At 61.1% G+C, this 15,044-nt stretch overlaps 6 protein-coding genes across 7 annotated transcripts; 3 read left to right on the top strand and 3 right to left on the bottom strand.

Annotated features, from left to right (window-relative positions):
• Positions 1–318: 318 nt before the first annotated feature.
• On the top strand, positions 319–3,184 carry SDRG_11157 (TKL protein kinase). The gene is made up of 3 exons (XM_008617186.1): positions 319–2,586; positions 2,633–2,886; positions 2,934–3,184. Exons 1-3 carry the CDS (start codon positions 371–373, stop codon positions 3,125–3,127), a joined length of 2,664 nt encoding a protein of 887 aa, XP_008615408.1. The 5' UTR covers positions 319–370; the 3' UTR covers positions 3,128–3,184.
• A 55-nt stretch (positions 3,185–3,239) lies between these two features.
• Positions 3,240–4,335, bottom strand: SDRG_11158 (hypothetical protein). Its single transcript, XM_008617187.1, has one exon. The coding sequence runs from the start codon at positions 4,244–4,246 to the stop codon at positions 3,374–3,376; it is 873 nt and encodes a 290-aa protein (XP_008615409.1). The 5' UTR covers positions 4,247–4,335; the 3' UTR covers positions 3,240–3,373.
• A 13-nt stretch (positions 4,336–4,348) lies between these two features.
• Positions 4,349–6,397, bottom strand: SDRG_11159 (ATP-binding cassette, subfamily B (MDR/TAP), member 7). The gene has a single exon (XM_008617188.1). The coding sequence runs from the start codon at positions 6,359–6,361 to the stop codon at positions 4,445–4,447; it is 1,917 nt and encodes a 638-aa protein (XP_008615410.1). The 5' UTR covers positions 6,362–6,397; the 3' UTR covers positions 4,349–4,444.
• A 353-nt stretch (positions 6,398–6,750) lies between these two features.
• SDRG_11160 (ribosome biogenesis GTP-binding protein YlqF) lies at positions 6,751–7,764 on the bottom strand. Its single transcript, XM_008617189.1, has one exon. It carries the CDS (start codon positions 7,711–7,713, stop codon positions 6,817–6,819), a length of 897 nt encoding a protein of 298 aa, XP_008615411.1. The 5' UTR covers positions 7,714–7,764; the 3' UTR covers positions 6,751–6,816.
• Positions 7,765–7,884: 120 nt separating this feature from the next.
• On the top strand, positions 7,885–11,304 carry SDRG_11161. Of its 2 annotated transcripts, none has more exons than XM_008617191.1 (7): positions 7,885–8,135; positions 8,185–9,504; positions 9,551–10,296; positions 10,348–10,476; positions 10,525–10,866; positions 10,910–11,065; positions 11,117–11,304. In XM_008617191.1, exons 1-7 carry the CDS (start codon positions 7,922–7,924, stop codon positions 11,261–11,263), a joined length of 3,054 nt encoding a protein of 1,017 aa, XP_008615413.1. In that variant the 5' UTR covers positions 7,885–7,921; the 3' UTR covers positions 11,264–11,304. The 2 variants fall into 2 exon arrangements, with proteins under 2 accessions (XP_008615413.1, XP_008615412.1); XM_008617190.1 differs by having other exon boundaries at positions 10,922–11,065.
• A 69-nt stretch (positions 11,305–11,373) lies between these two features.
• SDRG_11162 (hypothetical protein) lies at positions 11,374–14,605 on the top strand. Its single transcript, XM_008617192.1, has 2 exons — positions 11,374–14,358; positions 14,412–14,605. Exons 1-2 carry the CDS (start codon positions 11,404–11,406, stop codon positions 14,499–14,501), a joined length of 3,045 nt encoding a protein of 1,014 aa, XP_008615414.1. The 5' UTR covers positions 11,374–11,403; the 3' UTR covers positions 14,502–14,605.
• Positions 14,606–15,044: the final 439 nt, after the last annotated feature.

Genomic DNA, 15,044 nt, shown 5'->3' on the forward strand with positions numbered 1-15,044 from the left:
CAAGCTGCACCCGCGATCGGCACGGTTCAGCCAAGTGTTAAAGCTCGTAGAGCCGCTTGGTCATCTCTTGCCACCGAGCCCATCTCGCTCGCAGCCGATCTATATGCTCGTCCAGATCATTGCGATACGTACCCTCCGCTTGATAACAACCAAGATCTACTTGATCTTGCTTCGCGGCGTCCTGGGCTGCGTCAGAAGCGTGTCTCTCTACTCGAACGATAAGCCATAACGTTGGGTCCTACGGCAGCGATGGTTTAGAAACACGCGACCTAAGATGGTGCCACCGGTTACAAGAAAGGCGCCTGAAATAGGTGGCACGGCGGTTGGCGCCATTGTTGCATTCGCAGTCCGTGGAGCTTCGATCTAGCTGATGGCGACAGGGAAGCGCCCGATGCCCAAGGTGACGCCGAATGCCGAAGACATGGAGACCTCGCCGCTCAAGATGCCGTCGCTGAGCCCGACCAAGACCGTCGGCAAGTTCTTCCGCAACAGCAACGTCAAGCGGTCGACCGAAGAGTTTGAAATGTCCTTCATGTCGCTTCAGTTCTCCGACGTCGAGCTCGAGGCGCGCTTCCGCAAGTCGCGCCAGCGCAAGTACCGGCGCCGCTTGCGCTTCGGCGCCAATATCACGGCCTTCTTCATCCCGCTCCTCGTCATCATGCAAGTGCTTTTGAAGAAGAACGACACCAACCAGTGGGAAGAGTTTCCCAAGGTCATCATCTTCCCTTGCATCGTCGGCTGCTGCGGGTTCTCGGTCTCGATCTTCTTTCAGCAGTTCCAAGACCACCCGATCATGCTCATGCTCATCTGCCTCGTCGCGCAGATCTGCGCGCTCCTCGATACGACGGCCGCGGGCACCAACGTGAGCGAGAAGAACGTGTGGGTGCAATTTCTCTTCTCGCTCGGCATCACGTCGTCGACGGGCATGAGCTTCCTCGAGACCATGTTCATCATGACCGCGAGCGGCATCACGTTTCTGCTTCTCGCGTGGGTCCGGTACGCGATCGACATCAATGACACGGCGCTCGTCGACGTCACGACGATGAGTACGCCGGGTACGTGCAACGTGGCCATCGTGCTCTACTCGATCCTCCTCGGGTTTCTCTCGTGGAACTGGGAGTACGAAGAGCGGCGCGACTTTGTCTTGACCGAGCGCTTGGCCAAGGAGAATGTCCAGATCCAGATGACGATGGAGATGACTGGCTGGTTCAGCGGCGGCGTCGCCGTCTCCAACGAAGGCCAGAACCAAGGCATTCTCAACTCCAACTGCCACATTGACCCCAAGGATGTCGTCATTGGCACCGAGCTCGGGTCCGGCACCTTTGGCAGCGTCTACGCGGCGCGCTGGAAGGAGACCAACGTGGCCGTCAAGAAGATCACGCTGCGCGGCGACACGCAGACCATCGTGACCAACTTTGGTGCCGAAGCGAGCGTCATGGCCCAGCTGCGCCACCCGAACGTTGTCATGTTTATGGGCGTCATGCTGCACCCTGAATACGTCGGGCTGGTCATGGAGCTCTGCCCGAAAGGCAGTGTCTACGGCGTCATCCACTCAGACGAGCTCAAGATCGACTGGTCGCTCTTGCTGCGCATGCTCTTGGATTCGGCGCGGGGCATGAACTTTCTCCACTCGTCGTCGCCGCCGCTCATCCATCGGGACCTCAAGTCGATCAACCTGCTGATTGACGCCGACTGGCGCTGCAAAGTGTCGGACTTTGGCCTTAGCAAGCTCAAGGAGATGCGCGACGACAGCTTCACGGCGTCGGCAACGAGTCGGTCGTACGTCGGCACGTCCATGTGGATCGCGCCCGAGGTCTTCAACGGCGAAGAGCACACAGAGATGAGCGACGTGTACAGCTTTGGCATCATCTTGTATGAGGCCATGAGCGGCGCGAGTCCGTTTGAGAGCGTCTCGCCGGACGCCGTGCCCTTCATCGTGCAGTCGGGGAAGCGCCCGACAGACTTTGCGCCGTTGACACCGATCGACCACGTTGCGCTGCAGACCATGGCGCCGCTCATGACGAAATGCTGGGACACACTGCCGAGCAACCGCCCGACGTTCACGACGATCATTGGCGTCCTCCAGCAAGTGCTCATCGGGTACATCGGGGACGAGGCGTGGGAAGACCACATCCTCTTCCCGGACCGCAAGCTCGTCGCAAACAACGTACAAGAGCCGGAAGATGGCTTTTTGATCACGGAGAAGGACGTGATTCTCGGTGACGCGATCGGCAAAGGCGTCTTTGGCGTCGTTTACTCGGGCACTTACTTTGGAACGCCCGTCGCGATCAAGAAGCTCCCGATTGGCGCTGTGCCGAAAAATACGCTCGCCGAGTTTCACAAGGAGTGCTCGATCATGAAGGGGTTGCACCACCCCAACATTGTTCTCTTTATGGGGTCGTGCTCCAACCCCCCGAACCTGCTTCTCGTGACAGAGCTCCTCGTCAATGGCAGCTTCTTTGACTATTACCACAAGCACGAGACGCCGCCACCCGAGACGCTCCGGCACCTCAGCTACAACATTGCGCTCGATATGGCGCGCGGTCTGGCGTACTTGCACAACCACAACCCTGTTGTTATCCATCGGTGAGCGATTGTACATGTATTTCAGAGCCACAAGGAGCATTTGTAGCGACCTCAAGTCGCAAAACATCCTGCTGGATGAGAAAATGCGCACCAAGATTGCCGACTTTGGCTTGTCGAAATTCCGCGAAGTCGGCAAAACCATGTCGATCTGCGGCAGTCCGCTCTGGGTCGCGCCCGAGGTCCTCCGCGGCGAAAAGTATGGCACGCCCTGCGACGTGTACAGCTTCTCGATCATCGTCTGGGAGGTGCTCGCGTGGTCCGAGCCGTACCCGGCCATGGGCTCGAGCGAGGTCATGAAAGGTATTCTTCCTTAAGCTGGACAAGGTGTCCACATTGATGCGGACCAGGCGTCGCGTGTGGCAACCTGCGCCCGATACCGCCCGAGAGCGCGCCACCGTGCCTCGTGAACCTCCTCCGCGACTGCTGGAATCGCAAGCAAGATGCGCGACCAGCGTTCAACCAGATTGTGCCGCTTCTCGAGAGCATGCGCGACGAAGTGCTCGGGCAGCGCGCGTCGTCGCCGACTGGTGCGCACCGCTAATACGTCATCATGTAGAGCGCCTAGTCCTTTCTTTTAAACTTGTGTGTACATGTAAAAACCTTTTCTTTGTATTTTCTGCACTCATAGGTAGCAATTACTGCATCATACATCCCCTGGAGTTAGTTACTAGACTTCGACGACGCCAAATTCAAGGAAAGAGCGAGCACTCGGGTATGCATTGGCTATCATTCCTTATTGGCGATGACTACACGAAGAGAGTTCTATACACTAGGACAACGACCGGTGCTACGCCTGGCACGCGTGAAAGACGCGGTACCGGTGGTTGAGCGACCGCTTCGTGTGCAGATAGTAGTTGGAGCCCAGCGCGCCGCTCGCATCGTTCTTCTTCAAGTAGATGACGCGCCGGACGCGGCTGTGGACGAGCGCCATCGCACACATGACGCACGGCTCGACGGCCACATAGACATCGTACCCCGTGCACAAGTACGACTCGGTCGCGGTTTGGCTCTGGTCGCGGGCGACGTCCTGGGTCGATACGACCTCGAGTGCCTGCATTGGTGCGTGCTCCATGAGCGGGTTGCAGCCCACAGGCGTCCAGTCCGCTGCCGACGCCACCACCGTGTTGGTCAACGGGTTGACAACGACACAGTGTTCGCGGCCGCAGCCGTTGGCGAGGGTGGATGGCGCGTCTGTGGCGTCCTCATAGACGCGCTCGACAAACGATTGCATTTGGTGCACTTCATCGTCCGTGAGCGGTATCGAGGTGACGTCAACGTTGGGGTGGAAGACCATGGGCCACACCGCGTTGCCGACAGCAAACTCGTCCTTGGTCGTCGCCGCGTACTTTGGGACGTCGACGCTGACGGTCACAAGGTCGTGGATGGTCGGAAGCGCGGCAACGATCGTGTCGACGACGATGGCGTCGGGCGACACGAGTGCAAGCAGCCGGCCAGGCGCCGCCGCCTTCTTCATGCGCTTGAGGTGCCCGTAGCCCATGTCCTTGAGGTTCATCGCCGCCGTGGCGAGCAGCTTCATGACCGTGCTGCCGTGCTGCGCCGGGAACTCGACCGCATGGAACGCCGCCCTCTCGTCGAACGAGTGCACGCTCGTCGGGTCCTCGACCTCGACGATCGTCCACGCCGCCATGGTCTCTGCCATTGGCGGTCGCCGCTTTTCATTGGCTCTCACATTGCACCTTGGTGTTTGGCCACGTCTGCACCAATCACAAGAAAGCGAGCGCCAACGCGACTACTAGTAAGATCTGATTGCAGTTTGAGCTCGCCGTACTACGACGATCGATGATGTTGCCTCGTTATGACGTGTACATAGCTCTATATTGGTTAATATCTACAACCTTTACAGCGTCGTGTGGCCTTGCTGCTGGCGGTGCCACATCTCCGAGTACTTGCCTTCCTTGGCGAGGAGCTCGACGTGGGTCCCGCGCTCGACAACGCGGCCGGCGTCCATGACGAGAATCTCGTCCGAGTCTTGGATCGTCGAGAGGCGGTGCGCAATGATGACCGTCGTCTTGTTGAGACCAATGGCCTTGAACTCGCGCACAATCTCGAACTCGGTCTCCGAGTCGAGCGCGCTCGTGGCCTCGTCAAACAGCAAGATCGGCGCGTCCTTGAGCATCGCCCGCGCGATCGCAACACGCTGCTTCTCGCCGCCGCTGAGCTTCAAGCCGCGCTCGCCGACCTTGGTTTCGTAGCCTTCGGGAAAGCGCTCGATCGCGTCGTGAATCTGCGCGACCTTGGCCGCTTGGATCACTTGCTCTTTCGTCGCCTTCAAGTTGCCGTAGTGAATGTTGTAGTAAATGCTCTCGTTGAAGAGCACCGTGTCCTGGGGCACGACTGCGATCGCGCGCCGGAGCCCGTCCATGTCCATCTCGCGGATGTCGTGGCCGTCAATGCGGATGGTCCCGCTCTGCACATCGTAGAAGCGGTACAAGAGGCGGAGGATCGTCGACTTGCCCGAGCCGCTCGAGCCGACGATCGCGGTCGTCTTGCCGGCCGTGACGCCAAACGACGTGCCGTTCAGAATCGGCCGGTCCTCGCGGTACGCAAAGTGGACATTTTCAAAAATGATTTCCTTGGGGGTTGTGAGGTTCTCGAACGTCGACGCCCCCGGGAGGATCTTGGGCTGGACCGCGCGGAGGGCAAACATGGCCTCCATGTCGATGACGGCCTGGCGCACTTCGCGGTACACGGAGCCGATAAAGTTGAGCGGGATCGAGAGCTGAAAGAGGAGGCCGTTCACGAGCACGAGGTCGCCGACCGTGAGCGTGCCGTCGACGATCCCTTGCGCCGCCATGTACATGATACCGGTGAGACCGGCCGAGAAGATGGCGTTCTGGCCGGCGTTGAGGAACGAGAGCGATGTCTGCGTCTTGAGCGACGCATCCTGGTAGTTGCGCAAGACGACGTCGTACCGGTCGGCTTCGTGCTTTTCGTTGTTGAAGTACTTGACCGTCTCGTAGTTCATGAGCGAGTCGATGACCTTGCCGCCCGCCTCGTTCTCGAGCTTGTTCATGCGCCGGCGGATCTCGGTGCGCCACTGCGTCACGCCGACGGTAAAGCCCGTGTAGGCCGTGAGCGTGCCGAGCGTCACGGCCGCGTACTCCCAGCCAAACTGGTAGGCCATGATGCTGCTCACAAGACCAATCTCGAGCGCGGTCGGCGCGACGTTGAAGAGCATCGAGCGCAACACAAAGTCGATCGAGCGCGACCCGCGGTCGATCGTCCGCGACAAGGCGCCTGTCTGGCGGTCGAGGTGGAACTTGAGGTCGAGGCCGTGGAGGTGCTCAAAGACGTTGCGTGCGACTTGGCGGATCGTGCCTTGCGCAACCTTGGCAAAGATCGCATTGCGCAGCTCCTGGAAGGCGTTGGCCGAGAAGCGGCCGAGGCCATAGCCGAGCACGAGACTCACGGGCAGCGCCGCAGCGACTTCGGGCGTCGTCGTGCCCATGACGTCGACAAGCTCCTTGAAGAGGAATGGCACCTGGATGTTGATAAGCTTGGCCGACACGAGCAGGCCAAGCGAGAGCGCGACGCGGCCCTTGACGGCGCGGGCCTCGGCGCCGTTGCCCTCCGGCCAGAGGTACCCGGCGAGCGACGTGACAATCTCCTTGGACGTCACCGGCTTTTGCTCCTTGGACTTGGCGTCGGTCGCGAGGCCGGCGGCGTGGGCCCATGCGCCATGGAGGCGCGGGCGAAGAGCGAGGCGTCGGCCCGTCAGCGCTCGGTGCGCGGCCCGCTGGTACTGCAGCAGCATTGGTCAATCCTAAAGTGGCGTCGATGTGGATTGCCTGCCAGACTTTTGACCAATCACGGGCGAGGCGTTGCCAAAGCCCGGTCGCGCCACGCTGATTGGCCAAAATCCAGCCAATCCGACGGCGGCAAGGTGGACAATCACAAGTTTGCCGGCCTTTCTCAGCGATAGCCGCCGACCCTCGACGTCCACTGCTCCGTACCAAGTAGCCGTCCCGATGCATCGCAGACTGCTCCTGCCAGGCTCGTAGCAGCGACCAAAGCCGCTCTTCATGTCCTGGAGAGCACACCACGCCCACCGAACATGGGTGAAGCACCGTCGCAGGCAGCTGGGTTCGACCGGCTTCGCCGCTTGCGCAACGTCGAGCTTGCCCCCAAGAGTCTCGGCAGGGCGAGCACTGCAAGCATCTATCTCCGCATGCGATGGTGCGGTAGAATAGCAAGGATAATATTCGATAGTTAGATCGGGTCGAGCGTGAACGTGCCAAATGCGCCTCGCCGAAACTCCCTGAGCAAGTAGGCGGCGGCGAGCTGGCGCTGGGTGTCTTCGGGCTTGCCGACGCCGCCGCTCGCGCGCACAACGGCTGTAAACACTTCTTCAATGTCGTCGGTGGCCGCGGGCAACCCAAGCGCCTTGACGTACTGCGTCGAGCCCATGCGGTTGAGCGTGAAGAGCATGTAGTCGGCGATGAGCTCGGCGCCAACAATGTCGTCCTTGATAGCGCCCGTGAGTGCGAGCTTGAGGCCGACGTCGGGGCTCGGGATGTTGGGCAGCATAACGCCCGGCGTGTCCATGACGTAGATGGCCGGCGCCTCGTTGACCTTGAAGATGTCGGTGCGCACAGTCACGCCTGGCGTCGCGCCAACGGTTGCCTTCTTCTTTCCCTTCGAGAGCTTGAGCGACGACGAGATGCTGCGAAAGGCGTTGATCATGGACGACTTGCCGACGTTGGGCACACCGACGATCATGACGACGGTGCCCGCTGTGCTCTGGAACTGCGACTTGCCATGCGTGTTGCACCACTTGAGGATGTGCTGGATGTGCTTGCCCTTGATGACGGACGTGAAGAGACAGTCCATGTCGGCCTCCTCGAAGCGCGCCTCCACACGCGCCTTCATATTCGAGTTGGCCAAGTCCGACTTGTTGAGCACGACGAGGCGCGGCTTGTGGTTGCCGATGCCATCGAGCAGCGGGTTGGCCGACGAGAACGGGATGCGTGCGTCGCGGACCTCGATGATGACGTCGATGCTGCCAAGCTGCGCCTTCATGCTGTTCTTGGCCGAGTTCATGTGCCCCGGGAACCAGTTGATGGCCGACGTCGTCTTGAAGACGCTCCGGAAGCCTCGCGCGGCCATGGCAATGTATCACTGGCGCGGATGCTTCCGATTTGGCTACACGCACGCAACTGGACGAAACTCAAAATCGCCCTGTTGCACTGGAAAACTCAAAAGCACCCAACAACTCCAAGACAACGCCCTTGAAATTGAGCATCATAGGAATTGAGTTGAGACTCAGACCGACCAACACTCTGTCTACAACCCGCACGCCGTCCACACTCGGAGCATGCGCCGGGAGCTCATCCTCGCGCTGCTGGCCGCTGCCACCGCGTTCGCCGCGACTGACAATGCGTGCGTCGCCGCTTGCGTCGCTGGCTGCAGCTGTCCGCTCGGCCGCAACAAGCTCGTGTGCAGCAACCACGGCTACTGCGCAGACGGCGTCTGCATCTGCGCCGACGGCTGGGCCAGCTCCGTGGACGTCAATGGCACATGTGAGATTGGTACGCACCTTGTTCAACGTCTATTGGCTCATGCGGGGATTGCGCCTAGGGCTCATGTCGCTCAACTCAAGCGTGCACCTCTTTGTGATGCTGGCCGCGTGCGTCGTCGCCATCGTCGCCTACACGAGCTCGCTCGTGTACCTCTACTACAGCAACGAGGCGTTCATGACGCACGCGTGGCAAGGCCACATTATGAACGTCGGCTCGGTCCTTGGTGCCGCGTCGGTAGCGGTGGCCGTGAGCCTCGACAGCAGCTCGCATACGTGCACCGTACTCTGGTGCTGCATGGACCTCGCCTTCGTCCTCGTCTTTGGTATGCTCGCGCTGCGCCTGTACCGCAACGTTCGCCTCTACCTCGCGTCGACGAACGGACCTGGCGTCAAGCTCCCGGACGCCTGGATGGCTGGCATGCTGCTCGTGCTGCTCGCGCTCGACGGCGGCATCCTCGCCGCCATTGGTGTGCTCGGCGGCTTCAACCCGACGCTAGCCTTATGGGATTACCCCGGCGACGTCGACTACCGCTTCATGGGCTGCTATTTGAGCTCGACGCCCGCGGGCATTGCGATCGTGTCACCCAAAGTACTCTACTTGCTGCTCGTGTTGGCCTTTGCTCTCCGCCTGCGTCGGAACGTCCACGAAGAGAAGGACATGACCAAGCTTGCGTTCGCGATGCTCTTGACCACGGTGCTCTGGGCCATTGGCATGGCGGTCTTCGCGACCTCGACTCGCGCCTTTGGGGAGGTGCTGTACCTCTGCCTCGTCTTCCTCTTCCTCCTGCCCTCGGCCATGGTGACTTTTGTCCTAGCCTTTCCCAAAATCATTGCGATCCACCGCCTGCGTCGCCGGCGCCGCCAGCAACCTTTCATTTACCTCGATGACGACGGCATCAACGCCCGGCTGCTGCGGGTCGCGTGGGACGACGTCGCGCAGGTCGAAGCCGCCGAAGTGCTTCTCGATACGCACGACCCCGACGTCGATGGCGCGTTGGAGATGGGGACGATCCTCTGGCTCTTGACCGACCGTGTTTGCCACCGCAAGATCCGGCGGTACGCGGCCACGGCACTGGGGAGTCACGACCCGTCGGTGCTTCGACTGTACCTGCCGCAGCTATTACAAGCGCTCAAGCACGACGTCGACCTCCGAGAAGGCGCGGACCTCTGCGCGCTTTTGAGTGTTCTCTTGAACATGGCGAGGGACCACATTGAGATCGCACTCGACTGCTACTGGCACGTGCGCATCGAGCTCGAAAACCAAATAAGCGTCGTCGTCGCCAACCAGGAGATCGCTATCCAGGACCGGGCGACCAAATCGCTCTACGAACGCGTCTTTGAGCACCTCAATGCCATGCTCGAGGCATCGCCTGATCATCGTACATGCCCGGAAATCGCACTCCGATCTTATTCCTACCTGACTAGACGCGATAGTCTATGGGCAAGTGGCCTGCACCAAGCACATCACTGCTTTGTACGCTGCCCTCGTGGCGCTGCCGTCCTCGGACGTCAAAAGTCTCTCGACAGAGCTGCAGACATACCTCGCGTCGCCAACGACGTCTGCGCTGCAGGGCCTACCCCCTCTTGCGTTGCCGGGCCCCCACCCGCTGTTTCCGCTGGCCACCGTGCAGAGTGTAGATAGCGCCAAGAGTCGTCTCTTCCGGAGCTCAGCCAAGCCCATGAAACTGCAGTTTACGCTCGCGAGTTCGTCGCGATCGCTACAGACGCAGCGGTCGCTCTTCGAACGGTCCAAGTCCCGGCTACCAAACCAGTGGCACACGTACTCGGTGGACGTCTTTGTCTATGGCGTCCTGGGGTTCGACGCAGATAACCTCACGCTCCGCGTCGACGTTCATGGAAAGCGCAAGCAAGTTGAGGTGACGGCGGCGGTGGCGCGGCTCGACTTTCACGTCGGCGTGCCCCCGCAGCTCGTCGACTGCCAAGTGTACCGGCACGGCGCCTATCTTGGTGCAGTCGAACTCGAGCTCTCATCCCGCGGCTTGGAGCGCAGCGTTGTGAATGTGGATGGCGGAGGCGCCCTCGATGTCGCTGTCGTCGTCGAAGTTCAGAACGTGACGTCGCCACCGACCATTGGGGCGCTGCACCCGGCCGCCATTTCTGTCGACGACGCGCCTCGGCGCCCCAGCGTCTCGCTCAGTGTCATTTACAAGGTTTGTCTCGGCGTTCTTTCGCCTTGATATATTAGCTACACTGTATATTAGCTCGGCGACGACTTGCGGCAGGACCAGCTCGCACTGCAGCTGCTCGCAATCATGGACGCCCTTCTCAAGCGCGACGGCCTCGACCTCTGTTTCACCCTCTACCGCATCTTGCCAACGAGTACTCGCGATGTAGGCTGTAGATTTTGGTACAGCACATGGCCATAGTGCAGGGGTTAGGGTTTGGCCGAGTTTGTCCCGCGGTCGCAGCCGCTCTCGGCGGTCTTGAGCGACCACAACCACAACATTTTGACGTATTTGGAGAAGCACAACTACGACCAAGACGACGGGATCTCGCCTGTCGCGATCGACACGTTCGTGCGCAGCGTCGCGGGCTACTGCGTCGCAACGTACCTTCTCGGCGTCGGCGACCGGCACTTGGACAACCTCATGCTCACAGAGTCGGGCCATTTCTTTCACATTGACTTTGGCTTTATGTTTGGACGCGACCCGAAGCCGCTTCCCCCGCCCTTCCGCCTCACCCCCGAAATGGTCCGCGCCATGGGCGGTCTCCGCGGCCACGTACGTCACTCGTGTGTTATAATCTCATGCGTTGGAGGGTTAGGACTTTCACCAGTGTCTGCGCTACGCGTGCACGGGCTTCAACATTCTGCGCGCCAACGCCCACGTCCTCCTCGGCGTCCTCGAGCTCTCCAAAGACGCGGGTATTCCCGACATGATGACGCACATGAGCATGCACGCAGCGTCGGCGGTTCACGAGGTCAGCTGTGTCTCGGCCTAGCGTGGTCAGAACACTGATGGAGAAGGGTAGGTGGAGAAGCGACTGATTTTGCGAGCGACGCCGGACCGCGCCGCCGCCTTCTTCCGCGACCTCATGCTCGAGACGCAAAACGCACAGACAAAGACCCGACTCTCGCTCATGGAGCGCATTCACCGAATCGCTGTTGCGATAAAGTAATATAGTTATTTCTGCGTTCGTAAGGACGACTTGGCCATGACACCATCGGCAGTGATCGCAAATTGCATCGAAGCTACGATCGGAGCTTCGATCTGGACTTCGAACTTCGACGCATTTTCGGGAATCAGCTTGGGCCAGCGATGCGCGGGCCGAGCGCACGAGCCCACCGTCCGCCGGCGCCCATGACGTGCGAAGTCATTGAGATCCTCTCGTCGGATGATGAGGACGAGGACGAGGATGCGCGTCTCGCGCCCATGATGGCAGCGCGCGTGGACTCACGGCGGGCGATCTCGCCGCCGCAACGGCCGCGGACGGGATCCGCGACTGCAAGAGCACCGACCATGACGCCGCTTGCGACAACGCGGCCGTCGCAGAAGCCTGCAGCGATGGCGGTCGTCGCGACCAAGCCGCGCTTGGCTGCTGTCCCGACGACAGTGGCTGCGGCGACCAAGAAGCGGGTGCTAGCTGTGCCCGTCGTGAGTCGTCCCATTCGGTTCGCCATGCCGCGCAGAGAGCCGCCGTCCACGCAAGCTGCCAGTGCACCATCGGTCTTACCTACGACGGCGTCAGCGCACACGCGCCCGCCAAGTCCGACGCGCCCGTCCAGCCCACTGACGACCTTCAACACGGTGGCGCCGCCGCCGTCTGTGAGCCCGACGCCACCAACCGTCACTGCCGACGCTTTCATGGATGCAACGCCATTGGCATTGCCTGTGCTTACGACCTCACTTTGCGCAAGGCCAGTACACGAGGAGAGCATAGCACATGTGCTGCCGACGCCTCCGTGCACCGACGTCGCGATCTTTGCTGCGATTCCGCCGCCACCAGACCTGGACGCTGCAGCGCCAATCCCGTTTTACATGTTCTTACCCGAGCCACTGCCGCTGGACGATGTGCCCACCCACTCAGAGCCGACTGCCGCAACGCTGGACGATCCCATGCTCGACGTTGCGCCGACGCTCCAGCTGAACGACGACGGCTACGACCCGGACACCTTTGCCATGCCGCAGCTCTACCAGGACGACGTCGAGCTGGCGCATGTCGCGGCCGTCGACGCGGAAGCGACGCCCGATGTCGACGAGGAGCCGCCGCTGCCCGAGCTCGGTGACGACATTGCGTCAGTGATTTCAATCCTGGCTCGGCAAGAGGCGCTCGAAGCTGCGATCGGGCACGTTTCGATTGAGGCGACACTCGAGGTCGCCAACCCCTCGCACATTCAAGACCTGGACTTCAACATGAACGACCTCCTGTCGCCCGAGGTCGAGGCGCCGCGCCGCGTTGTCGTACAGCGTTCAGCACCGACGCCCCAGACCTACACCCGCGTGTTTGACCGCAACAGAAGCAACCGACCCGTGCCTCGGGAAGAGCCGTCGTCCGAGGATGAGTACCGGTCGCCCGCACGTCGACACGGTCGTCGTCGACCGCAGAACGTCCGCAGTCGGTCGCCGTCGCCCGTTGCCCGAGATGCAAGTCGTCGGATGATGGCCGCACGAAGCGACCGCAGTCGGTCGCCGGTCGTTGGCCGCCGAAGCCAGCGCCGACGATCATCGTCGTCACCCGAGCGTAGCGTCCCGTCCTCGCCCGTGCGACGACGGAAGCGGCCACGGGAAGTCCATGCCGCCGAGACGCGCGCGTCACCGCCACGAGCGTCCGGAACGACGGCGACACCCGACATTATCGATCTCATTTCATCGTCCGAAGAAGAGTTTGATGCGCAAGTGCAGGCACCCATCTACAGCCAGCCCCGATCGTTGTCGCTCCGTGGCTTTGTCGTCGATGAAGCCAGTGACGCGTCGTCGTCATCATCGTCTGCAAGCAGTAGTCGCCACCGCCAACGCCGTAAGCGCCTTCGAAAACCAGGCGGCCGGCCACCACAGCGTCCGACCACGTCACCGCCGCGTCATGCTCTGTCACCGCCGCGTCATGCTCTGTCACCGCCGCGTCATGCCCGGTCACCGCAGCGTCAGGCCCGGCGTGACACAGTGTCAGTCGAACGACCACGGCCAAGACCTCTGTCACCGCCGCCGCCGGTTGCATCTCCGCCGCCGACACCGCGCCCCAAGAGCAGGCGTCACGTCGACCGGCAGCAACGTTTCGTCGAGCAAGAGCGGCGACTTGCGCTGCAAGAAAAGGACAAGCGCAGAACGCAGCGCAAGCGCGTCGACACCCCGGTGCCCGTCGCGCGCTTCAATATTTCCCGCCCCGAGCAGCCGCCGCCGTCGACCCTCTCTCGCATTCGGGCTGCGACGGCCGCCGAGCGACAGCAGATCTTTGTGGGCCTCGTCGTGCTCGCGACCAACGAGCAGCAGCACGTCTCGGACCACACGACGCTGCCCAGTACGTTTACCGTCCCGGCCCACGCGCCGTGGCCGCAACCGTTCTGGGGCACGCTGGTTGACGTTGGCGCGTTTCGCCACGCCCACCGCGACGGGCTCCTCCTTGCGTCGACCGTCGCGTCCTTGGACGCACTTCGCTTTGTGTGGGACACGGCCGCGCACGAGTGGCAGCTCCACCTCATGGCGCTGCAGCGCTACAAGGACTTATATGGGGACGTGTCGATCCCGCACGGGTTCGAGGTGCCGGCAAACGACCCCATGTGGCCCAAGGACTTGTTCAACGTAGCGCTTGGTCGTGTGGCGCACCGGCTCCGCGTGAACGCTGCGTCCTTGTCGGTCGTGCGGCGAAGCCAGTTGAGCGCACTCGGGTTTATCTGGGACGTCGAAGAGCTCCAGTGGCGCATCTGGCACAAGGCCCTTCGCACGTTTCACCGCTTGTACGACCACGTCGAAGTCCCGCTGGAGTTTAACGTGCCGGACAAGGACCCGGCGTGGACACCGGACTGCTGGACCGAGAAGCTCGGCGCCGTTGTCGCTGCCTTGCGCCAAGAGTCCCACGTGCTCACCGCCGAGCGCAAGGCGCAGCTCGACGTCCTCGGTTTTGTGTGGGGTCCTGGGGCACGTCCCAAGCCACCGCATCGCGCGACCACGAGCTCCAAGAAGAAACGCGTGTCCCGCCGCGAGTCGATGGCAATGCGGCCCCGAGTCTCGCTCGTGCCGCAGCCCGCTGCCCCGCCCGTCCTGTTCAACGCCACTCAGGTAGGCAATCACCGCTCTCGGCCGGTTTGTCTTACTTTTTGTACACGACGCAGAGAGATGTTGAGAGGCGACGTGTGGTCGAGTGGCCGCGCTGCCTTCCCATGGAGGTTCTCCACCCCTTGGACGACGCTGTCGATATTTAGGTTAGTTGGTGATGCAAGATAGCAACTTACACTGCTCTTCCATCATCCCAAACAGCTAATTTTGACAAAATAATACAACCTCGCGCTCGTATTGGCCACTTTTATTCGACTTTCAGCCAATCCGGTCGCATCACATGCTGGCATCGCCGAAATCAAGCGGCTCGATCGCCCAAATCGAGTCCGATAACAAAATCGCCCACGCTTTGCCTGTCGGTAGCCATTGGTCTACAGAGCTCGAAATGCTACGTCAAGCCGCCATTAGCGGTGTACAGCCAGAATTATACGACATTATGTGTTTATCTGTGGCACATGCCATATCCAACCACAAACTGCCATTTTTAACCGTGCAGCCAAAAAACTGGACGATGCGAGATCAGAACGGTCGCCAGCTACGAGCACCACGGCTGTGTATGCAGTGCACGGCTGTGGTGACAAAGAGTCGCAATTAACTTGCGTAATATTACGTATCCGAGCGTGGTTGTGCCTTGCTGCAAGGCAATTGGCCACACGTGGCACTCTGTCGCGTCGAGTCGACGAGGAAAA

This window comes from Saprolegnia diclina, assembly GCF_000281045.1.
Source record: "Saprolegnia diclina VS20 unplaced genomic scaffold supercont1.39, whole genome shotgun sequence".
Lineage (NCBI taxonomy): Eukaryota > Oomycota > Saprolegniomycetes > Saprolegniales > Saprolegniaceae > Saprolegnia > Saprolegnia diclina.